The sequence below is a fragment of the Plecotus auritus genome (genome assembly GCF_963455305.1).
Source record: "Plecotus auritus genome assembly, chromosome: 1".
Classification (NCBI taxonomy): domain Eukaryota; kingdom Metazoa; phylum Chordata; class Mammalia; order Chiroptera; family Vespertilionidae; genus Plecotus; species Plecotus auritus.
The window spans coordinates 223,354,842-223,379,706 of NC_137770.1; the positions used below are offsets into that span (position 1 = coordinate 223,354,842).

The following is a 24,865-nucleotide window of genomic DNA, read 5'->3' on the forward strand; positions in this document are numbered from 1 at the left end:
TTCACCAGTTTATTCTGTTCCTCAGATTTTTAATTCACTTGATTTTTAGGTTCACTTGTTGATAGATAAGTATTTGTTGTTCCTAATTTTTCTCTTTACTTTTTTCTTCTTCCTCTTCTTAAAGAATACCTTTCAGCATTTCATATAATACTGGTTTGGTGGTGATGAACTCCTTTAGCTTTTTCTTATCTGTGAAGCTCTTTATCTGACCTTCCATTCTGAATAATAGCTTTGCTGGGTAGAGTAATCTTGGTTGTAGGTTCTTGCTATTCATCTCTTAGAATATTTCTTGCCACTCCCGTCTGGCCTGCATAGTTCCTGTTGAGAAATCAGCTGACAATCGTATGGGTGCTCCCTTGTAGGTAATTAACTGTTTTTCTCTTGCTGCTTTTAATATTCTCTCTTTGTCTTTTGCTCTTGGCATTTTAATTATGATGTGTCTTGGTGTGGTCCTCTTTGGATTCCTTTTGTTTGGAGTTCTGTGGGCTTCCTGGACTTGTAAGTCTATTTCTTTCACCAGGTGGAGGAAGTTTTCGGTTATTATTTCTTCAAATAGGTTTTCAGTATCTTGCTCTCTCTCTTCTTCTGGCACCCCCATAATTCTGATGTTGGTACGCTTGAAGTTGTCCCAGAGTCTTCTTACACTATCTTCAACTTTTTGGATTCTTTTTTCTTTTTTTTTGCTTTTCTGGTTGAGTGTTTTTTGCTTCTTTGTATTTCAAATCTTTGACTTGATTCTTGCATTCCTCTAGTCTGCTGTTGGGTCTCTGTATAATATTTTTTATTTCAGTCAGTGTATGTTTAATTTCTAGTTGGTCCTTCTTCATATCTTCGAGGGTCTCATTATATTTATTGGCCTTTTCTAGGATATTCTTGAAGAGCCTTATAACCGTGGTTTTGAATTCTATATCCAGTCGTTTGTTTTCCTCCATTTCTTTCGTCTGTGATCTGTTTCTTCGTCTCCCCATTTTTCACTGCTTCCCTGAGTTGGTAGGGTGGCTTTGTGTGCTAGGTGTCCTATATGGCCCAGTGGGTCGGCCTTTCCAGTTAACCTGAGGTGGACACTCTTGGTGCACCCCTTTGTGGACTGTGTGTACAGCCTTGTTGTAGTTGAGTTTTGATTGTTGTTGGTATCACTGGGAGGAATTGACCTCCAGGCCAGTTGGCTGTAAGGATCAGCTGTGTCTATGCTGGGAAAAGTTCGGTGCTGGAGACAGCCTTATAGGATTAGCCTTGCCAGATTGCAAAAGCCTCTGTGCCCATCTTGGAAGGGGTGGAGTCTCAGGGCGGAGCAGACAGTCTTGGCTTCCCGTCAGCCCTGCCCTTGCGCGCGCACCTCCAGACCTCTGCCTTCCACGGTTCCTGAGTTTCCGCCTTACAGTCCAGATTTCCCCCGTAAGAGCGTGGGTCCCCAGGGGCTTGCCCGGAAATGCGGTTCAGTGCAGTCGGAACTGGGGTTCAGTGCACTCAGGAGCTTCTGATTCCCTTCCGCTAGGGATAGCCTGTGGTAACCTCCTCAGTCAGTCTTTGTGTGCACTCGCACCTCCAGACCCCTGCCTCCGCGGCTCTCCTGAGTCTCCGAGTCTCCCAGTCTCCGTGTGCCTTTCTCTCTAACTGACAGTCCAAACTCCCCCTGTATGAGCCTGGGTCCACAGGTTTTGCCCGGAACTGAGGTTCAGTGCAGTCGGAACTGGGGTTCAGTGCAGTCGGGGGCTTCCTTCCCCCTTCCGCCAGAGAAAGCCAGCCAGGCACTCCGCCGCCCTTCCTCTCTGAGCGCGCGCGTGTCTTCGTACCTCAGCTCTTTGACGTTCCTTCTCCGTGAGCTTTCCTCTTTCCTTCTAGTTGTAGAATTGCCACTCAGCCAGCTTTCCTGTGGTTCTGGATGGTGTCCGTTCTGTCTTGTAGTTGTAGTTTTGAAATTGTTGTGCCCGAAAATTTTTTTAAAACGTTTCTTACATACCGTTATATTGGCTGGGCCACAAAAATATTCATGCTGCGAGTTTGACATGCTTGACTTAGAATATTTTAAACTGGGCACATCTATTTTCTATCTTCATTTTCAAAAATAGCTTGATTTTAAGCTGGCAATGAATTGAGTTGTTGCAAATAAAGTTGACATATGAATTTCTGAGGAATTTGAAAACAAATAGCAAATAGACTTTTAAAATCTGAAAACCTTATTTTAGCAAAATGCACATAGAAGGCACTTTTAAATTTTTTTCAGATAGGCCCTGGCTGGGTAGCTTAGTTGGTTAGAGTGTTGTCCAATGCACCAAGGTTGCGGGTTCAATGACTGTTTAGGACACATACGAGAATCAACCAATGAATGCATAAGTAAGTGGAACAACAAGTCGATGTTTCTCTCCCTTATTTCTCTCTCTCAAATAATTTTTTTTTAATTTAAAAAGTATATTTGTCAGATAAATGGATACTTTTCTATATTTATGTTTTGAGGAAAGTCAGGAGTCTTACGCTCAGATATTTTCAAACCAATGTTATGACTGTGAGCTGTGTGAGGTCTGGTCAGAGAGAACATTGACTAGGACACTTATTCATTTATTTGAAAGAACTTTTTTGTTGTTGGTTTTGGAGTTTAGTTTAAAAAAATATTAGTGATAATTTTGAGCAGATTTATTTGCACAAACAGGCAGGACTTTCCCCCTCTTTCCTGAATCTAGTCCATAAAAGTAAAATGTTTCATCCATGGGTAACCAAGTTTTAAATATAATCATTTTATCAGACCTCCTGAGGCCATGAATTCATTCTTTCTCATTTATGGTTTTGTTGTTGTTGTTGTTTTTGTTTTGGAGTGGGGTTAAAAATTTTTAAGGTGAAGCAAACTCAAATGAATATTGAAGTAAAATTTAGTTACTGTGGACCAGTACCACATGACAGGGAAATGGGACTTTGAAAACTCAGAAATTTAATTCTGCACTAATAAAAATCATTTCATTCTCCTGTGAGAGTCTCAAAAAATTCCTTTTCTCTGGATATCATAAGAATCCTACCCTCAGCAACAACCTGGGGAAATAAGCCCCTCTCCTTTCCTCTCCTATAACACTTTGGAAAGTCTAATGACATATGGGAGCAGGAGTTCCTGTCATAGGTATGCATTTTTTAATTCCTTAACTTAAATAGGTGAATTGTGGTAGATCACAGTATATTTAAAAATTACTTTAAGTAGGAAAAATCCCCCAAAACAGAACAGCCCCTCAATGTGTTTTGCATTTGTATCTGATTTTGAAGATATGATATACACTGTGGTAGCATTCATTAAAATACAAAACATGACCATTCTAATAAATAGTATTCATTTTTTGTTAAGTCCAATGGTTAACTTTCCTTTCTTCTTATTCATTGTAGTTGAGGCAGTCCCAGTCCTACTGCACCGACACAGAATGTCTTCAGGAATGTAAGTAACGATGCGACAGGAGGAGGCTTGGCATCGAGGGCAAAATTAGAGGCCAGATGACTGGGCATATTTGTCATAAATTATTCTTAGTTTGTTCTTTAAGAAAATGGTCCTCAGTAATGTATTGCTACTTAAATATTTCACCAACTGAAAAAAAATTGTGTGGTTTTTGTTGATTTTTTTGTTTTGTTTTGTTTTGTTTTGTTTTGTTTTTGCCTCGAAAACAAATCCCGTTCATTGAAGAAAATTCACAAAGAAGAAAAAAGAAAAGGAAAAACGTCCAGAATACTAAAAGATAACCACTGTTGACTAACTTGGTGTAAACCCTTCCGGGTCTTTTTCTTGGCAAATATATGTGTAGCGGGGCACTTTCGGCTGGTTGAACTGGAACATTGAGGCTGCTAGCACAAACCCTTGCTCTTTCCTTAGCATCTATTTTTATCCATTGGCAGCTCTGAGAACTTCTGAGTAAAGGAAGAGGCCATTCTTTCCCAAGGTTTGGGAGCTTTGGGAGCCTGTGCAGTCATTCCTTTGGTTCTGACATTAGCATTCTCAAGAGGAATGAGCATTAGGGAGGTTTCTATCTGTGTCTATGCTCAGTGGTGACAATAAAGTGAGAATCAGCAGCAAGGTGGATCCTGCGTGGGAATGCAGCTGACAGACTTGGTGGCTATTATGTTAAATATCTTTTCTTTCAGGACAAATAACTTGAAGGATACTTTGGGGAAACTGATAACTAACATTTAAGTCAGTCCAGTCTTGTGCTATATTAATTCAACACTTAAAGAAGGGAAGTATGGCCGAGGCCGGTTTGGCTCAGTGGATAGAGCGTCAGCCTGTGGACTGAAGGGTCCCAGGTTCGATTCCGGTCAAGGGCATGTACCTTGGTTGCAGGCACATCCCCAGTGGGGGGCGTGCAGGAGGCAGCTGATCGATGTTTCTCTCTCATCGATGTTTCTGGCTCTCTATCCCTCTCCCTTCCTCTCTGTAAAAAATCAATAAAATATATTTAAAAAAAAAAAAAAAAAAAAAAGAAGAAGGGAAGTATGACATTCACAGGATGAGACCTGACACAATTAGGTTTCATATACACTTATAAAAAGGGGATCACTTTGTATTGTTTTTTGCTACTGTATTATGAAAATATCAGTATATATCTATATTAAAAATACCAACTGTTCTGGCCGGTGTTCTCAATGGTTAGAGCATCGACCCATGCACCACCTAAGGGTCACGGGTTGCAGATTCGATCTCCAGCCCTGGTTGGGAGGCAACCAGTTGATGTGTGTCTCTCACATTCTTGTTTCTCTCTCTCTTTCTCCTCCTCCCTCCCTCCCTTTCGCCCTCTCTAAAAATCAATGGGAAAAATATTCTCGATTGAGGATTAACTTTTTTTGCTCTTATAAGCAATACTTAAACATCCCTTATAAGCACATTTTAGGGCTTTTGACATAATGCTAAATTGCATTTATTTATAGGCTAGTTGTTTATATTTAACATCTCTGAAGCTGGGCTCCACTTTATTATGTATATGAAGTAAAAAAAATCACAGTAAAATACCTTTATAAAGGTGCTTGTTATTACATGAGTAATTGTTGTTCTTGCGGTGTATACTGGGTGTTTCATCAAATTCTATAAATATAACAACTTATAGGAGCTGGTACAGTGCCTCATCCAAAGTAAAAATGTTGTGAAGACATAGTCCATTGGTGCAACAGGGTAAGTATTTTATGCCTCTGTAGAGCAGGTAATGGTACTGTGCAGATGTGTTAAGTTGTTAGGATGATGAATGGTGGTTCTCTCACTTCACCTTTCTTTGTGTTGCTTCTTAAATAGCATTTATTAATCTGCATCATGTCTTATGATAAGCAACTCAGTTTTTTGACTCAGCAGGTAAAGCTAAAACTTGTTCTTCTAGTTGAAAATAATCCTACTGAACTTACAGGAAAACTGGTGTTTATTACATTTGTGGTATTTGTGACCTTTGAGCCAGCCCCACCTGTAAACAGATACACTCTTATTTCTGTGAGTGAAATTTTCACTTACGTAATTTATTTTATTTTATAACAAGCTCCTTTTCCTTCAGGAGTTTATTTATTTATTTATTTATTTATTTATTATAATTTTTATTGATTTCAGAGAGGAAGGGAGATAGAGAGATAGAAACATTAATGATGAGAGAGAATCATTGATTAGCTGCCTCCTGCACGCCCCCCACTGGAGGAATCGAGCCTGCAACCCAGGCATGTACCCTGGCCGAACGGAACCGGACCCTTTAGTCCACAGGCCAATGCTCTATCCACTGAGCCAAACCTGCAAGGGCCACTTCCTTAATTTAAATATAAAGGCAAACTCTAGTGCTTGAATATTCATTTGGTCATATTTACCAGTTTTTTCCTACCAGGTCTTTTAGCACTTATTGGAAATCCTTTCTGAAAGCCATATTTTCCAGGGGTCCTCAAACTTTTTAAACAGGGGACCAGTTCACTGTCCCTCAGACTGTTGGAGGGCTGGACTATAGTTTAAAAAAAAAAAAACTATGAACAAATTCCTATGCGCACTGCAGGCCCGGGACGAGTCGGTTGCTAAGCAGGACGGGCAGCGGCACCCGGCGGGCTGGATAAATGTCCTCGGCGGGCCGCATGTGGCCTGCGGGCCGTAGTTTCAGGACCCCTGGAACCAGTTTATTTCTGCTGGGTAATAGAATCACTTTCCTGTTTATTCTAAATTTTCTCTAGTGAGCTCTTGCTGTTTTCATAAAATATAAATCAAGGGTTCCCATGACTCCCCTCCTGAGGTTCAATAATTTGCTAAAATGCCTCATAGAACATGGGAAAACAGGTAATTTACTATTACTGGTTTATTATAGAGAATACAACTCAGGAGCAGCCAAAAGGAAAAGATGCATAGCCAAGGTAGGGTGAGGGGAGTGGGGGGTTTGCAGAACTCCTTCTTCTGGTGTGTCCTTCTCCCAGCACATTGATGTGTACACCAGCCAACAAGCTCTCTGAACCCCATTGTTTTATGGAGGTTCCATTATGTAGGCAGGAAGGATTAAATCATTGGCCACTGGTGATTAACTTCTACCCTCCTTGGAGGTCAGGGAGTGTAGCTCAAGTACCAACTGTCTAATCACCTGGTCTAAACCCTAGGCAACTAGCCCCCATCCTGAAGCTAGGGGCCCACCAAGAGTCACCTCATTAGCATAAACTCAGGTATAGTTGAAAGAGATTAATTATAACTAACAAAAGGTGTTCCTGTCACCCCTATCATTCAGGAAGTTCCAAGGTTTTGGATCTCTGTTCCAGCAATCAGGATGAAAGCCAAATATATAATTTGAATTATATCACAATATCACAGTACCTGTTATGCCTGCCATGTAGAATTGCGTATTTGAGATGATGTGGTTGAATAGGGAGCTCATTACTTCATATGGGAGCAGAATCTAGTTGCAATCTGTTAATGGATCTAGTTGCTGCGTGATTCTTTATATTGAGCTAAATTTCACTTTATTGTGATGTACACCCACGGTTTTGCTCTCTAGAATAGTACAGAACAAATCTGCTCACTCTTCGGAAAGACTGCCTATCAGATAGAGATGTATGGAAACCAGCTCTATCACTTACTGTTGAAGTAAATCAGCTTGAAAATGTGTAGCTGTACTGAGGATAATGTAATTACTGCATACCAGCTATTTTCAACCATTTCATCTCATGGCACACATAAACTAATTACTAAAATTATGCGGCACATCAAAAAATGTATTTTTTGCCATTCTGACAAAAAAATAGGTATAATTTTGGTTCACACTGCATGGCTATTTGTTGTGTTGATGCTTGTCATTTTTTTATTTGACAATCTAAGGGAATAGAGGTCAGTGGCCCTGACTAAATAGTCAGGTATTGCATGTTTTAAAAGTTCTAGCAACACACCAGTTAAAAATTGCTGCTGTATATAATCCCCAAAATTATAGGCTTAAAGCCTGTTGGTGCTTTGTTCACTTTCACTGTTCTAGTTCTACTTTCCCCAGTGGAAACTTATAAAAGTCTACAGAAATAATCCCTCAGACTCTGCACCTCATAGAGCTTCCTTCTCTACTCTTTCATCTTCCTGTGTCCAGCTAAGTTAATAGCTTCTTTGTGAATATTCCATTTGGCATTGTTTTTTATTTTTCTTCTTATTGTTATTTTTTTAAAATATATTTTATTGATATTTCACAGAGAGGAAGGGAGAGGGATAGAGAGCTAGAAACATCGATGAGAGAGAAACATCGATCAGCTGCCTCCTGCACAGCCCCCACTGGCGATGTGCCCGCAACCAAGGTACATGCCCTTAACCGGAATCAAACCCGGGTTCAGTCCGCAGTCCGACGCTCTATCCACTGAGCCAAACTGGTTTCGGCTCTTCTTATTGTTATTTTAATTCTTATGAAACTGGCCAACCAATGGGTCTGGGCTGCCTTTCACTGCTTGAGCCAATTAAGCTGAGACAGTTGAGTCATATATGAGCGTTTATTCAAATAATGCCAGCAGTATGGGAGAGCAGCAAGTCATCCACAAAAGTCTGCTCTTGCCCACCTGCTATGCTCAGTGGTTGAGCATCAACCTATGAACCCAGAAGATCAAAGTTTGATTTCCACTAGGGGCACATGCCTGGGTTGTGGGCTTGATCCCCAGTCTGGGGCATGCAGGAGGCAGCCTATTGGTGATTCTCTCTCATCAGATGCTTCTGTCTCTCTCCCTCTCCCTTTCTTTCTGAAATCAATTTTTAAAAAAAATATATTTTATTGATTTTAGAGAGGAAGGAAGAGAGAGATAGAAACATCAATGATGAGAGAGAATCACTGATCGGCCGCCTCCTGCATGGCCACCACTGGGGACCGAGCCCGCAACCCAGGCATGTGCCCCTGGCTGGAATTGAACCTGGGACCCTTCAGTCCAAAGGCGGACGCTCTATCCATTGAGCCAAACCAGCCAGGGCCTGAAATCAATTTTTACGCTCATATATGACTCAACCGTTTAACAAAAACATGCTCTACCCCTTCCCATAAGCCAGCTGTTTATATTGGGTAGAAGAACAAAGATTACATGGGAAAGTAGGAATTACAGGCATGGGGAAGTGTGGCAACCTGCACGGCTGGGTTCAGGATCTGAAGGAGGGGCCGAAGCACAAATGAAAACACTAGACAAGAAATGTGACTTATTAAGGGGTGGAGGCCAGATGATGTCTCTTTCGTGAAGAACTTCTGGCCGGTCTGCTTTTTATTTACTTGAATACACATTTGCTCTTTAGCAATGCATATAGATATATCAAAGGTAAAGTTTGGTAAACAGTAAAAGGATTATCAGGTTAGGGAATTGCCTTGAGCCACCACTATCTCAGCAATCTGGTGCTAGTGTCAGCACTGCCAATGCCCAAGGTTCATCAGCCTTCCAGGTTCCTTGATGCACTCTCATGATAGTATCAACAGTGGGTGGCTTCCCGCAGGGAAGTAGGCAAGGTGTAATAGTTATAGGTTACAGGCCATGCGGGCTGAGGGTGGCAAAGGGCAGGCAAAGGTTGGTGCCTCTAGAACAGGGGTGGGCAAACTTTTTGACTCGAGGGCCACAATGGGTTCTTAAACCTGACCGGAGGGCCAGAACAAAAGCATGGATGGAGTGTTTGTGTGAACTAATATAAATTCAAAGTAAAGGAGCGGAGGGGAGAGCAAGAGAACCCTCCGCTCTTTTGGCTCCGTGGGCCGGATAGAACAGCCGAACGGGCCGGATCCGGCCCGCGGGCCGTAGTTTGCCCACGGCTGCTCTAGAACCAGATTGTTTCAGCAACAAGGTTGTTAATCTTTCCATGATGATGGGCAGTTCTCAGAAAAGGAGGATGGACTGAATTCTGATGTTGGCTGGAGTACACTCACAGTTAACAGAGCATGATTAGTATTTCTTATAATTATAGCTAGTCCCCACTATTCTATTTCTGCCCTTAACACTGACCCGAGGACATGATTAGAGAGAGAGAGAGAGAGAGAGAGAGAGAGAGAGAGAGAGAGAGAGAAAGAGAAACATAGATCAGCTGCCTTCGTCACGCACCACAACCTGGGATTGAACTCATAACCCAGGCTTATGCCCTGACGAACTGGCAACCCTTCCGTGCACAGAATGACACTCAACCAACTGAGCCACTGTTGCCGGACTGGCATCATTTTTATACTCATGTTTGCTTTTACCCAAGATTTAATCCTTAAGAAAAACAGAACATTGTATTTTGGTGTACAAAATCCTTTTGTATTTTTATGATTTGACATCTTTCCACACCATAGAGTAAAAAGCATTTACCCTCGTTTTTAAAAAGTTTATTTTAGAGGTGAGAGAAAGGGAGAGTCAGAGAGAGAGAGAGAGAGAGAGAGATTGATTGAGAGAGAGAGGTTTGTTGTTCCACTTATTTATGTATTCATTATTTGATTATTTGCTTCCTATATGTGCCCTGACTGGAGATAGAACCTGAAACCTTGGAGTATCGAGACAATGCTCCAACCAACTGAGCTACCCGGCCAGGGCTAAAAAGTACTTATCCTCTTTCTGTTGTTGTTAATCCTCACCCGAAGATATTTTTCCCATTGATTTTTTAAAGAGAGTGAGACAGAGAGAGCCACATCAATTGGTTGCCTCCCACAGCCCCAGCCAGGCCAGGGTTTGAGGTTTGCGCCCTTGACTGGAATCGAACCCACGACTCTTAGTCCTGGCCGACACTAACCATTGAGCAAAAAGGCTAGGGCTATTTACCCTCTTAGGCAAATAATTTCCAAGCAGTGAGGGAACAGATTTTATAACCTCCACTTAATGTGCCCCTTATTATTTACTAGTGGCCCGGTGCACGGATCCATGCACATTGAAAGGAAATTAATTAGAAGAAAGATTTGTGTGGTAATTACATTACTGCACGATTGACAATGACAGATCAAAACACATGCGATTGGTGCCAGCGAGAGCTTTATATGTATCGCGCATGCGCAAGTCAACATTTATTTATTTATTTTTTAAATTTTTTTATTAAGGTATTATATGTGTACATATCTTTTTTTTTTTTTTTTTTTTTTTTTTTTTGCAATTTAATATTTTATTGATGCTTCATATGGTTCATCAGGTACATAAATACTCCAAATAATCATGAATATGCAGAAATTCCAATTTATATATATGCATCATATTTTATTTTTATTATTTTTTTTTTATTTATTTATTTTTTTATTATTTTTTTTTTTCAAATTTTTATTAAGGTATTATATGTGTACATATCTTATCATTGCCCCCGACCCCCACCCCACTCCCATATATGCCCTCACCCCCCAATGTTTTGCATCCGTTGGTTACTCTTATATACATGCATATAAGTCCTTCAGTTGATCTCTTATTTCCCCCACCTCTCCCTAACCTTACCACTGTAATTTGACAGTCTGTTTGATGCTTTACTGCCTCTGTAACTATCTTTTTGTTCATCAGTTTATAATGTTTTTCATTATCCCCAAATGAGTGGGATCATGTGGTATTTTTCTTTCATTGACTGGCTTATTTCACTTAGCATAATGTTCTCTAATTCCATCCAAGTGCCTACAAATGGTAATAATTCCTTCTTTTTTATGGCAGCATAGTATTCCATTGTGTAGATGTACCATAGTTTTCTGATCCAGTCATCTGCTGACGGGCACCTAGGCTGTTTCCAAATCTTAGCTATTGCATTTTTGTGCTGCTATGAACATAGGGGTGCATATATCCTTTCTGACTGGTGTTTCTAGTTTCTTAGGATATATTCCTAGGAGTGGGATTACTGGGTCAAATGGGAGTTCCATTTTCAGTTTTTTGAGGAAACTCCATACTGTTCTCCACAGTGGCTGCACCAGTCTGCATTCCCACCAGCAGTGCACGAGGGTTCCTTTTTCTCCGCATCCTCGCCAACACTTGTCGTTTGTTGATTTGTTGATGATAGCCATTCTGACAGGTGTGAGATGGTATCGCATTGTCGTTTTGATTTGCATCTCTCGGATAATTAGTGACTTTGAGCATGTTTGCATGTGTCTCTTGGCCTTCCTTCTGTCTTCTTTAGAAAAGATTCTATTTAGGTCCGTTGCCCATTTTTTTATTGGATCATTTATCTTCCTTTTATTAAGTTGTATAAGCTGCCTGTAGATGTTGGAGATTAAACCTTTATCAGTGATAACATTTGCAAATATGTTCTCCCATACAGTGGGATTTCTTGTTGTTTTGTTGATGGTTTCTTTTGCTGTGAAAAAGCTTTTTCAACGTTTATTTTTAAATTGCCAGTGCACATCATATGTACCGCCAGTTGGACGGATGGATGGTCGGTCACTTAGCCTTTTATATATATAGATATGTACCTAAAGGTTATAACAATGAAAACCACAGTGGCCAGATCATTTAAAGGTCCATTTACTTCTCCATACTGACCTTAAAATAACTGCTCCTGACATTTGTTTGTATTACCTGCATACAGTGTCAGGGAGTTTGAATAGCATACCTGTTCTGAGACTTCATGAAGTGAAAAGTTGTCTTCCTACTCATTCTCCCATCTACCCAGACCAAATCTCTAGGTGTTATTAGCCTTCTATATCTTTACAGAATTTCTTATACATGTACAAGTAAAATATGTTTTTGGACACACTGTTCTGCTTTTTTTTTTCTGCCAAAACATAGCATATCTCATGGAAACTTCTTTCAACTTCTTTTTTACAGCTTTTTAAAGTATTTTATTATACAGATATACCATAATTTATTAATCATACACTCTTGATGGACATTTAGTTTGTTTTAGTTTTTTCTTAATAACCTTGCACCGTAGGCCCATGTGAAAGTAAATTCTAGAGCGAATCTTAATTTTGTGGGACTGCTATAAATGAAAAACATTGACTATGATCAAGAGGTTTTACAGCTGGTTCATCTGTTATCCTTTATTCCTAGGATGGTCTTTCAGTTAGTGGAAAATAAGAGAAATGATCTATTAATTCTTGGAGGTTAGAAAAACTATTATCCATTTAGCCTTTTAAATGGAGAAATTGGACTGCATACTACTACCCTTTAGAGCAGGGGTGGGGAGCCTTTTTTCGCCAAGGGCCATTTGTATATTTATGACATCATCCACAGGCCATACAAAATTATCGACTTAAAAATTAGCCTGTTATATTTGGTCAGACATTTAATTAACTCACCCCTAATGCCTTGGCAGGGCCAGACCAAATGATTTCATGAGTCTTATACGGTCTGAGGGCAGGATGTTCTCCACCCCTTGTCTAGAGGCATTCTTCACTTTTTCTTCCTTCTATTACCATTCTAGACAGTCACCAAGTGTACTTCTTCCATCCTAATACCATTTGTATTTGACCCTTTCCATTCCCACTTCATCATCTTATCTAGGCTAGTTATTCCCACTAGGATCCATCTGCACTCAGTCTTTTCTGTGCTGTAGTTGACCTTAATACTGGTAATGGCTAATGTTTATTGAATACCTACTGTGTACCAGGCACCGTGCTAACTGCCTTTCATGTACTAATCATTTCAACCTTCACAACTCTCTGAGATGATGGTAGTATTTCCATTTCACAGCTAAAGAAACTGAGGCATAGATCACATAGCTAAGAGATGGTCTCAATTCTTAAAAAGTTAATGACTTAATTAGGAGAAATAGGAAACCATTTCTTTAGAAATGCTCTTCTAGTCCAGAGAAGAAAGGAAAGAGTGGTCAGATAAAATGGAGACTAGAAGAAAGGAAAGAGTGGTCAGATAAAATGGAGATGTTTACAGAAGAGAGAGAGGGATGTAGGATATAGGAGAATAAATAGAGTTATGTGTAAGAACATGTCAGATGGGAAAATAATGAGTACCCCAAGGCTGAGTTTGCAAAGTTGGCAAATGCTATCAGCCAAACTAGTATTGAACTATTGCATCAGATTCATTTGGAAAGCTTTGAAAATATCATTGGTTCCTAACCCCACCCCTGAGTTGCTTCTGAATTAGGTGATGTGAGTTAGAATCTGTGGTGGTGATATTGTTGCAGGCTATCCTGATGCACAGGTAGACTAGGAACCACTGGCTAAAGAGAAGGTATAGGGTTGACAAAGGATGCTTTTTCTGAGAAATGATGAGAGTTAATATTGATGAATGGGCCAAATATTAGGAAGGGCAAGGTTGAAAGTTCAGAGTGAAGCAACAGAGTGAGTCACTGGGTTGGTCAGCAGAGATGTGTTAAGAGCAGAGTTTTCTGGCAGCAAAATGGAGGAAGGAAAGGCTGCAATAGGAACCAAGCTATGAGACAGTTACAGGGAACTAAGTGTCATATTATCACTATGAGAGTTTTAAAAAGGAGTGGGCCTTTTGTCAGGGCTGCTTGGTCCAGAAATATGAATTAGTAAATTTGTGATCTGAGATTCAACTCTGAAGCTTCAGAATCTTTTACTTACAAAGAATATAAAAAGCCCTAACTGGTTTTGCTCAGTGGATAGAGCGTCGGCCTGCGGACTCAGGGGTCCCAGGTTCGATTCCAGTCAAGGGCATGTACCCTGGTTGCGGGCACATCCCCAGTGGGAGGTGTGCAAGAGGCAGCTGATCGATGTTTCTCTCTCATTGATGTTTCTAACTCTCCCTCTCCCTTCCTCTCTGTAAAAAAATCAATAAAATATATATTTTTAAAAAGAATATAAAAAAGTAAAGGATCCATTTTTCAAATTGAATAAAATAAGAATTGGCATTGGAATTACACTTCTGGTTTATACAATTAATCTAATATTTTATTTCTGAGATGGGCACTATAAGAGGTGATAATGTACAGCTATCTTTGGCTAACTTTAAATCTAGTTTTACTTAACAGGTAGTTATAAGCTTTCTTATAAAAATTATTTTTAAATCTGTATTTTCCAACTTTACTACCTACAGTTCTAACAGTTTTCAGAGGCCTGCCTCACTATGTGATATTGTCAGATTATGACATAGCAAAGAGGTCAAGAGCACAGGTTCTGGAATGAGAACACTTAGAATTAAGTCCCAACTTGGCCACATACCACCTATATGACATTGGTATTTAATCCCCTTTCCCCCCAGTTTCCTCATCTATAAAAGGAAGATATGATAGTACCTACCATAAAATAAAATTGTTAAATGGATTAAGAGAGATAATGCTTGGTTCAAAGTAACCACTGAAATTTTTGCTATTTAGTAATGAAATAATAAATAGTTTTTGCTTTTAAAAAATCACTATCGGAGCAGCATATAGCACAGAATTAGAGGAGGCAAGAGTAGGTATGGGGAGATCTGTTGAGAGGCCATTGCAGTAGACCAGACAAGAAGCGAAGGTAGCTAGAGCAAGTGTGGGAGTAGAGCTAGAATTGGACAGATTTGAGTGATATTAAGGTAGTAAAACTGACAAAAAATTCATGATGTGTTAAGTAGAAGATCATTGAGAGAGAACAAAAGATGTTCTCATAGGTTTCTGGCCAAGGCAACTAAATAAATGGAGACCTAGTTTGGTGGGACATGGAAGGTGGGACAGGGAAAATGCTTGTTATTTTAGTTTGGGACATTGAGTATATTAAGTGTAAGGTGGGATTTATTCATCTGTGTTTTAAGAAGCTGCTGAATGGTTCTAATGTATACCACAGTTTAAGAACATTTGATGGCGGTGTCATAGGTGACCTTTGGAAAAGCTGTTCAAATGATAGTGGAGGTGGATACCAACCAGAGCCGTGATGGGAGGTAGTGAAATGTAGACAGTTCTCAAGATATTAGCTCAGGGAAAGGGGTTAAGGTAGGGAAAATGAAGATTTTTTTTTTTTAAGATGGGATAAACTTGATCACAAGTGATTATGGCTGTAATAGAGAAGGGGTTGTTAAATACACAAGAGAGAAGATAGTGGATCTTCTGTAAGAGCAATGGGATCCAAAGCTCAAGTGGAGAAATTGGTTTTAATTATAAAAGAGGCACATCCTATCTAATAAAGAGGGAATATGCTAATTAGCCATCACTCCGTCACAAAGATGGCTGCACCCACATCTGAGGCCAAGTTCCCATAAGGAGCCTTAACAAGCAATCAGCAGAGACCTGAGGCTACACCCTCCCCCACCCCTGTGGGGCTTGACAGGGGACCTCTGGCCGTGTCCCCCACCTGGCAGGGCTTGACAGGGGATCTCAGGCTGCGCCCCCTGCCCAGGAGGGCTTGACAGGGGACCTCAGGCCGTGCCCCACACCCAGCAGGGCTTGACAGGGGACCTCAAGGTGCGCTTCCCGTCCTGGTGCTGGGCTAGGGGACCTGAGGCTGTTCCCTCCTGCCCCAGTGCCAGAACAGGGGACCTCAGACCACACCCCCCCGCCTGGCAGGGCTTGACAGGGCACCTCAGGCCACACCTCCCGCTTTGGCACCAGGCTGGGGGACCTCAGGCCATGCCCCCCACCCGGTGGGGCTTGACGGGGACCTAAGGCTGCTCCCCCAGCCCCAGCGCCAGGCCGGGGGACCTCAGACCGCACCCCCCACCCGGCAGGGCTTGACAGGGGACCTCAGGCCATGCTCCCCACCCAGTGGGGCTTGACAGGGTACCTCAAGATGCACCCCCAGTGCTGGGTCGGGGGAATTTAGGCCACGCCCCCCACCCAGCGGGGCTAGACGGGGGACCTGAGGCTGCACCCCCCTGCTGGTGGGGCTTGACAGGGGACCTGAGGCTATGCCCCCCTCCCGGTGCCTGGCCAGGGGACCTGAGGCTGTGCCCCCCTGCCTGGCGGGGCTTGACGGGGGACCTCAAGGCATGCCCCCCACCCTGGGCTGGGGGACCTCAGGCCACGCCTCCCCATCCTGACGCTGGGCCAGGGGACCTGAGGCTAAGTCCCCTGCCTGGCGGGGCTTGACAAGGGAGGGACTGGCTGGGTCTAGATCTAGCCCAATGCGGGGGGTGGGCGGCCGGGTCTGGATCTTACGCGATTTTGAGGCACATGTGGGTTGGCGGGGACTTGACTCTGGGTCCCGTGGTGCACCCCAGACTCTGATAGGAGGAAGGTTTTCATATACATTTTACTAATTTTCTTTCATCTCTGACACTTCTATTATAGAGAAAGGGCAAATAGCAATATTAAATTATTTCCTCTAATTAATCCCCTTTTAATGTGCACGAATTTCGTGCACCGGGCCACTAGTTTAGTATAATAGGAGGGAACCAAGGAAAAGATACGTATATAGAAAAAAACCTGCTGATTCATTGTGTGATGAATAGTGCAATTTTGGTGACTGAATACTACATTAGCTGTTTCTGGAGAAGTGATTGGGGTTGGAACAGACCAAGGCTACATTCCTATCCAGCCTGCTCTTGGGCTAGCTCAACCCTTTGCCTGACTTTGTCACCTTTTGTCACTAATCCTTTGGCCTCAGTAATGCCACCCATCATGGCCTTCGCTTTCTTGGGAGTGAGTCCTGGGCCCATGGACCCCAGTGCAATGTATCTTGCATGAATTTCTTTTACTTTTTCCTGAGGCAAGGAGAACAAAACCAAACCAAACCATTATAGTCTTTTTTTTTTTTTTTAATATATTTTATTGATATTTTACAGAGAGGAAGGGAGAAGGATAGAGAGCTAGAAACATTGATGAGAGAGAAACATGGATCAGCTGCCTCTTGCACATTCCCTACTGGGGATGTGCCCGCAACTAAGGTACATGCCCTTGACCGGAATCGAACCCGGGACCCTTCAGTCCGCAGGCCGACGCTCTATCCACTGAGCCAAACCGGTTTTGGCAAAACCATTATAGTCTTGACAGCCTATTTTAATAATCAACTAGAGATACTATGCTTAGAAATTCAATCTTCTATAATTTTCATTTGTGATAATTGATTTTTCTAATATAGTTCAGTAAAAATTTGTTTCATTTATTACAAGTTTTTGAAGCTCATACCATGGGCCAGGCACTGTGGTAGGTACTTGTTATTTTGAGTGAAATAAAATATGGCTGCCTCAAGGAGCAGAGAAAAATTTTATATATATACACACACACACACACACACACACACACACACACACACACGCGCGCGCGCGCGCGCATGCGCACACCTGACATTCCTTTTTTTTTTTTAAGATGTGGAATATTTTTTGTTGTTTTATTTTTTTATTGATTTCAGAGAGGAAGGAAGAGGGAGGGAGAGACAAATATCAATGATGAGAAGAATCATTGGTTGGCGGCCTCCTGCACGCCCCCTACTGGGGATCGAGCACACAACCCGGGCATGTGCCCTTGACTGGAATCGAACCTGGGACCTTTCAGTCCTCAGGCCGCAGGCCAACGCTCTGTCCACTGAGCCAAACCGGATAGGGCTGACATTTCTTTTGATAAATGCATAGACTTTAAAATATCTAGATCTGAATCCAACTTCTTTTTACACAAAAGAAGGCCAAATTAATATCTCTTTGTTTGAGAATATCATTAAAGGGATCTTCAATCTATATATTATACAACTCAGATGTTCCTTTTTCCTTAAGCTTTGTTATTTTTTCTTGCTGCTTCTGTAATTAAAATGCAGAATTCCTCCTTCCCCAAAAGTAAGTGTCTTTATTGTATATCAGGTAATTTTAACCTGGGTTCTGTAGATCTCAATATATCTGGATTAATGGCTTTGTAGGACCATGAACTTTCCACAGTTATATGCAAAATTATTGAATATGTATACATGGATTTTTACAGTGAAGAGAGTCCCCTTAATTTTTATCAAATTCTCAAAGGATTCTATTATCCCAAGATACTAAGAACTACACTATTAAAATCTTCATTTAATAGGTTTTGGCTTTTGACTATTTTATACCATTTACCATTTAGATTTTCTCACAGGAGGAAAGGGAAATTTAAAATGTAATACTTCATAATTCTACTTCTTTAAATTATGACTACAGTTTTTTATATCACTACAGTTTTTGAAGTTAACATTTAAACATAATTGTTTTTATATTTTTCTAACAATATTAAAATCATGCTCCAGTTTTTGTTGCAAATATTTTTTTTTTTTTTTGTCTTTAGTACCAGGACCCTCTGGTGATAATGGTATCAGTATTACCATGATCTTAATGGCCTGGATGGTAATTGCATTGATCTTGTTTCTACTGAGACCTCCTAATCTTCGAGGATCCAATCTAACTGGGAAGCCAACCAGTCCTCATAATGTAAGTGCTGTGGATTAGAAACCCATTTGAAGAGGTAGGGGGCGGGGTATGGCCTAAAAAAGGGGAGAAGTTTGTTTTGACTGAAAGATCTGAATTAGCAAAGGAAGATTTAATTCTTGGAGTAAGTTTAAGTTCTCCCTTTGTCATCCTAGTAAATCTTGCAACCCCAAATGGCTGTGCCCGCAACCAAGGCACATGCCCTTGACCGGAATCGAACCTGGGACCCTTGGGTACGCAGGCCAACGCTCTATCCACTGAGCCAAACCGGTCAGGGCAACCTAATTTCTTATGTAAGAGAAAGTAAATGTGCAATGTTAATTGGTCAGTGCTTTGGTTTTTTTAGGATTCAACATTTAGATATATAGCATGCTGACTTCAGTTAAGAAAGAAAGTCTCATTAGCACTAAAGCCTTAAATTTATTTTTGTTTTTGTCTTGGAGAGGGGATTAGCCATTAAACAGCTGTCTTGATAAATTGCTTTCTCCTTAGCCCCTTTTCTTACTTCCTATATACATTTTTATTTTATATCAAAAATCTACCTCCTCATCGTTTGGAGCTAAAGAAATCCAATTTAATAAACTAATTTAGAAGCCATTAAAAATGACAAGATTACAGCCCCCTAAGCCTTCGGTCATTGTTAGCAGCAGTAGTACCACTACTCTAAGAAGCAAGAAGACATATCGAATAATTCCAAGGAGAAAAATTGACCACCCTCTCCTCTGGCCTTATGCATGTCAGAGTAAATAAATGGAATCTTCCTGAAGATTCCTGAAGTGCTGATATTCCCTTTACAGTTCAGTTGCTTTCTATTGCAAGCTACAAAAATCAGCTCAACCTGGTTTAAATAAGTGCTTTATTGGTTTACACATCAGAAAATCCAGAGGTAGAGTCAGTGTTTAGAAAGTTTAACAGTGCCATCAAAGACAATTCTTTCATCATACCATCAGCTTCATTCCAAGATGGGCTCCCTCTATACTCATTAGATAGCTGCTAATAGCATCTGGAGCCATGTGCATCCTCATTGACATTCTGTAGTGAGAAACAAGTCTCGAGTTCATTTTGTACTGTACTCAATCCATCACCTTAGCAAGAGAGAAGAGACTACCTTTATTAGTTTAAATAGCACCTCTGGAGCTGATAGGGAGAGCAGTTTCATCCAAAACATCACTGTTAAACAATTTTCCTTTCTTCCATAGCACAGGGAAGAATGAGGCAAACATTGGTGAAATACTGGTAATCTAGTGTTCCCTTGTGCAAAACTGTATGAAAAATCCTAGTAAGGATATGATTTGAGATGGGAAGTTGGGGGATACTGCTGCTCAGTTCTTACTAAATGTGTTAGATTGGTTGCACTGGGATTTAAGAAGTCAATTGTATAATTTCTCTCTAATACAGGGACAAGATCCACCAGCCCCTCCTGTGGACTAACTTTGTGATATGGGGAAGTGAAAATAGTTAACACCTTGCACGACCAAATGAACGAAGATGACCAGAGTACTCTTAACCCCATTAGAACTGTTCTTCCTTTTGCATCTGCAATATGGGATGGTATTGTTTTCATGAGCTTCTAGAAATTTCATTTGCAAGCTTATTTTTGCTTCCTGTGTTATCACCATTCCTATTCACGGTGTATTTGAGTAAATGATTATATTTTAAAAAATAACATGGGTTTTTTGGTTACCCTAAACTCAAACATTCCATTCATTCTGTTTGTAACTGTGATCACAATTTTGGTGATGATTTCTGACCTGATTGAAGGAAATTTAAGATCTCTGCATTTAAATATTTTAAATAGTTTTGATAGATTTTAAGGTTGCTTTTTTCATAGGCTATTTATGAAGTTATTTGGGGTTGTCTGAGGTTGTATGAAAGAAAATTAGAACCACACTATATTTCTACTTACCTTGGTAGTTTATTTGTGTATGGGTAGCAGTTCTTGGGACTGTGGCAGCCTTTGGAATATTTTACAAGTTACAGCTGAAATCTGCATCATCCATTATAACTGGCTTATGTGACTAGAAAAGGAGGAGAGAAGAAATTATATAACTGTTTACTGAGGTTTTTATTCCCATAAAAATGTCTAATATTAAGAAAACCTTATGATTTAAATATGGTGGATGATTTTCAGTCCATTATATGACATTTGAAGCCACTGTATATTAATTAGCCTTACAAGGTTCATGAAAGGAAGAAAATAGTTAATTCTTTTTGCCTTTGCCAGGTATAATCTATTCAGTAATAATTTAATCTGTAATTTATTTCTTAAATGGGTGCCTCTCAGAAAGCTTCCTTTCTGTTCAAATACTTCCCTGTTAAATGAAACTCTTAAAGCTAACTGTATTGGGAGCCTGTTTGCTTACTGACATTTGAATGCTATTTGCTTATTTACTCTATTTTCCTTTGAAGAAAAATATTTGAGTATTTTGTTGTCCTCCAGACTTCTAAAAATATTTAATGAATTTTTGGTTTACTCCAAGGGAAAAGGAGAAAAATGAGGAACAATCAAGGATCTTTTTCTTACCCTATATCTCATTCTTATTTGGTAATGGAATGGATTGGGGTGGGGAAATATAGGCAAAATTTTGAACTGTATGAAAAGTAAAAGGTTGCATTGTTTTGGTTAGTTTGAAAGAAAATGAATACAAATGGCATTTAAAAAAGGCATCACCTATGTGGTTATGGAATTTTTTTCTAGCAAGTGATTACAGATGATTTATGGGAGCTAGAAGAAATTTTGCTATCAATGTAAGGAGTTTCCCCCCTAGACTTGTCTATCTTTTCACTGTATTGATCTGAGAAATTGTATGAATTGAATAAACTTCTCAAAATTGTTGTACTGTTTAAGAGTCTCTGATATAGTTGTGTGACACTCCTAGGCTATTCCCTCCCCCCCCAGCTTTATTAGGATTATATTCTGGGCCATAAACTTTATAAGGGCTTCATTTCATTGTATAATCCAATATTGACTGCTTGCATTCCTCCTGTGCATCTTGGCTTTGTGCTCAACTTCTTGGAGTAATATAACCTATTCTTAATTATTTGTCTAATCAAGGGTATTGTAACACAGGTAAGTCAAATCCTGGATAAATAAATACCATAGACAAGGTTTTTCCTCTTGCTGTGGCGTACTGGAAGCCTTCCCAGCTCTATAGCTACTATCGTATTTAAAGCAGAACAGTCAGGAATGGCGTAAGATGGAGCTAAATGTCTATAAGCATTCCTATTTCTGCCCTTGCCCCCCTGAACTTTGAAGGCTTCCACGTATATCCTAAGTCTGTTCTCTAAACTGCTAGAAATCCTGGCAGAAATTCTGATGTATTCACTAAATCAATGAAACACAAATAATTGAGAATTGGCTTTGGTAGAAGATGTGGCCATGACATGGAAACAATGTCTAGTGTCAGTTAGAGACCTAGAAATCTGGATTCTTATTCCTAGTTCTTCATTTCTGTCACATACACTTAATTGACATTACATCTAGAATATTAACCTTTTCCTGTATGGATTATCTATTAGTAACAAAAGTTTTTAGTGGAGTATTTAGTCTTGGGTTTTTTGCTTGTAAAATATCTGCAGTCCTAAAAAAAACATAGTGTGCTACTACATATAAAGTATTGCTGTTAACCTAACTAGTAATTTATATTATTTTTAATTCTTAAAGCTTCCACATGTGGCCTTTTTATTAAGCACACTCTTATTCATTACTTGGCTTGTAAACATTCACCTGAATTATGGCTACAAGCACTTTTAAATAATCTGGAAAAAAGAAAAATAAATCTTCACATTTTAATCACTGCGGGCTCTTAAACATTCCACAAATGCCATTCAGAATTTATTTTTAGAGTCATTTAATGTTCCTTTATGCAAAATAACACTGTTTTTTTGCTTTCCATTTGGGAAAAAAGTTAACATTGGAACTATGTTTAGTAAAAGATTTTATCATGTAGATATCCAAGCACTGTTCCCTGGTCAGCTAGTCATATTTTAAACAACTTGTAGAGATTTTCTGAAGTAACTATTAAGTTCAGCTATTCCATAGTTACCTTTAGTGTCTTTGTGTGGTATGTAATATGATAGTGTTTATGGAATTACCAAATTCTTACATTTTCAAAGGAACATTGGAAATTTATCATTCTGAATGACAGTCTGTCACTCTAAATGAATATGTGCTAAACTTTGACCAGCTCAGCTTAAGACACAAAATAGCAACTTGAAGGAGAAATGGGCGTTTATAGTTAATGAGTTAAATTTTTGTTGTTGAATTAGTAGGTTTTGTTTTAACATAATATTTCCAAATGAAAATCTTGTATTTGTTACCATGTCTGATGATTACTTTGTTAAAAGGAAAGTGGTCATATGCTATGCTAAATGTTAATTGCTGTTTTTAAATGTTTAATCATGCCAAACAAATCATGTCTGTGCCATCCAGAGTTTATTGTAATCTCTTACTGAGTACTTGGATTGGGATAAAGGGCTTGTACTATGCACTTTTTATTAATGAATAAATAGAAAATGTTAGTAACACTCATTGTTTTCTGTTTGGCTTTTGTTGGAAGAGAACCAAGTACTTCTGCTTAGTAAAATGTTAACATCCTTTATTAAACAGTTTCTTTGTAAGCCTTTTTACCCCTAACTAAAGACTTTCCTGCCTTAGCCAGTTTGGTTCAGTGGATAGAGCATTGGCCTGAGGACTAAGGGTCCTGGATTTGATTCCCATGAAGGGCACCTGCCTGGTTGTAGGCTCGATCCCAGTAGGGGGTGTTCAGGAGGCAGCTGATCAATGATTCTCTTTCATCATTGATGTTTCTATTTCTCCCTCTCCCTCTCTGAAGTAAATAAAAAAATATATTTTTTTTTAAAAAGACTTTCCTAAAAAACTTGAGGTTATAAGAAATACATTAATATATAATAGCAGTATGGGGCCTTACAATTAATCCAGCAAGTACAATTTTTGTGTTTACAACATACAGGACAGATGTAAATCTAACACCAGGGCCCACACCCCCAATAAATGGGTTAAGATTTATCCTTGCAAATGTTCTCAGTCTTCATTTTTATCTGACAACCTTAAAGACTACACTTTACTCTGTTTTGTCTCCCATTGCACCTTTGTCAACATTCTCTTACTTTCCCATTTTTACTAGCAACAGCCTATTGAAAGCTGGCAGTCTCAACTTTCAGTCAAGCATGATTCTGTTAGCCAAAGACAAATCAGAAAATACCAGTCTTAACAAAATCTTGGGCTAAGTAGCATTGAAAATTACGGACTTGGGGTGATGAACACACAATCTATAATAATAAAAGGGTAATATGCTAATTAGATCGGACGTCATTCCAGATGTCCTTCCTGATGAAGCCTGGGCCAGAGGGATGCCATCCTGGGCCCTGGGTGCCTGTGGGCGGCCCAAGGGAAGCCAGTCCGGGTCCTGGGTGCCTGCTGGCAGCCAGAGGAGGGAAGCAGCCCAGGTCCTGGGTGCCAGAGGGAAGCTGGTGCTGGCAGCCGGGGGAAGGAAGGCCTACTCTTGCATGAATTTTCATGCATCAGGCCTCTAGTCTGTATATATAAAAGCTTAAGCAATCAAATGACCAGTCAACTGGTTGCTATGACACAAATTGACCACCAGGGGGGCAGATGTTCAATGCAGGAGTTGCCCCCTGATCGTCAGTGCACTCCCACAGTGGGAGTGCCACTCAGCTGATCAACCAATCCTGGCGGCCCACCAGCCCGGCGGTAGCCACTCACTCACTCAGTAGTCCTACAGGTCCTATATTCGGAGAACGGGCCAGGCACTGATGGACCAGTGCTGTTGGCATGATCCCAACAGCACCACAGGCCTCCTGGAAGTTGGCCTTAGGCACCACAGCTGCTTAGAAGCTCTGCAAGGAAGAAACAATATAAAAGCGGCCTCCAGGTGGCTCCCAACAACTTACACGAAAGTCAGCAGGACCGATCCGTATCCCGGGATGGGAAGGGCGTCCCACTGCCCACCCACCCAGAGAGCTGATCGTGTCCTGCACACACACACCCCTTGGGACAGGCACCAGATGCAGGGCTCATGGCTGGTGAGTGCCACTGTGACAACGCGAGCCTCTCCCAATCAGGACTGCCTGGGCGTAGTGGGGCCAGGATGAGTCGAGTGGTAGGCAGGAGTGGCAGGCGACGTTGGACTGCCAGTTTCAGCCCAATCCCCACAGGCTACACAGAGGGACCCCACCCGTGCATGAATTTGTGCACCAGTCTCTAGTATAACATACAGATGATGCA

At 40.5% G+C, this 24,865-nt stretch overlaps 1 protein-coding gene across 1 annotated transcript in view; it reads left to right on the forward strand.

Moving 5' to 3' along the window:
- Window positions 1-23,126, forward strand: part of SMIM14 (small integral membrane protein 14) — a 60,613-nt gene extending 37,487 nt beyond the window's left edge. Inside the window, exons 3-5 of the mRNA XM_080681364.1 lie at window positions 3,364-3,412; window positions 18,458-18,600; window positions 19,996-23,126. Coding sequence (XP_080537490.1) covers window positions 3,364-3,412; window positions 18,458-18,600; window positions 19,996-20,028 — 225 coding nt within the window. The 3' untranslated portion in view covers window positions 20,029-23,126. The remainder of the gene's footprint in view (window positions 1-3,363; window positions 3,413-18,457; window positions 18,601-19,995) is intronic.
- The last annotated feature ends 1,739 nt before the right edge of the window (window positions 23,127-24,865 follow it).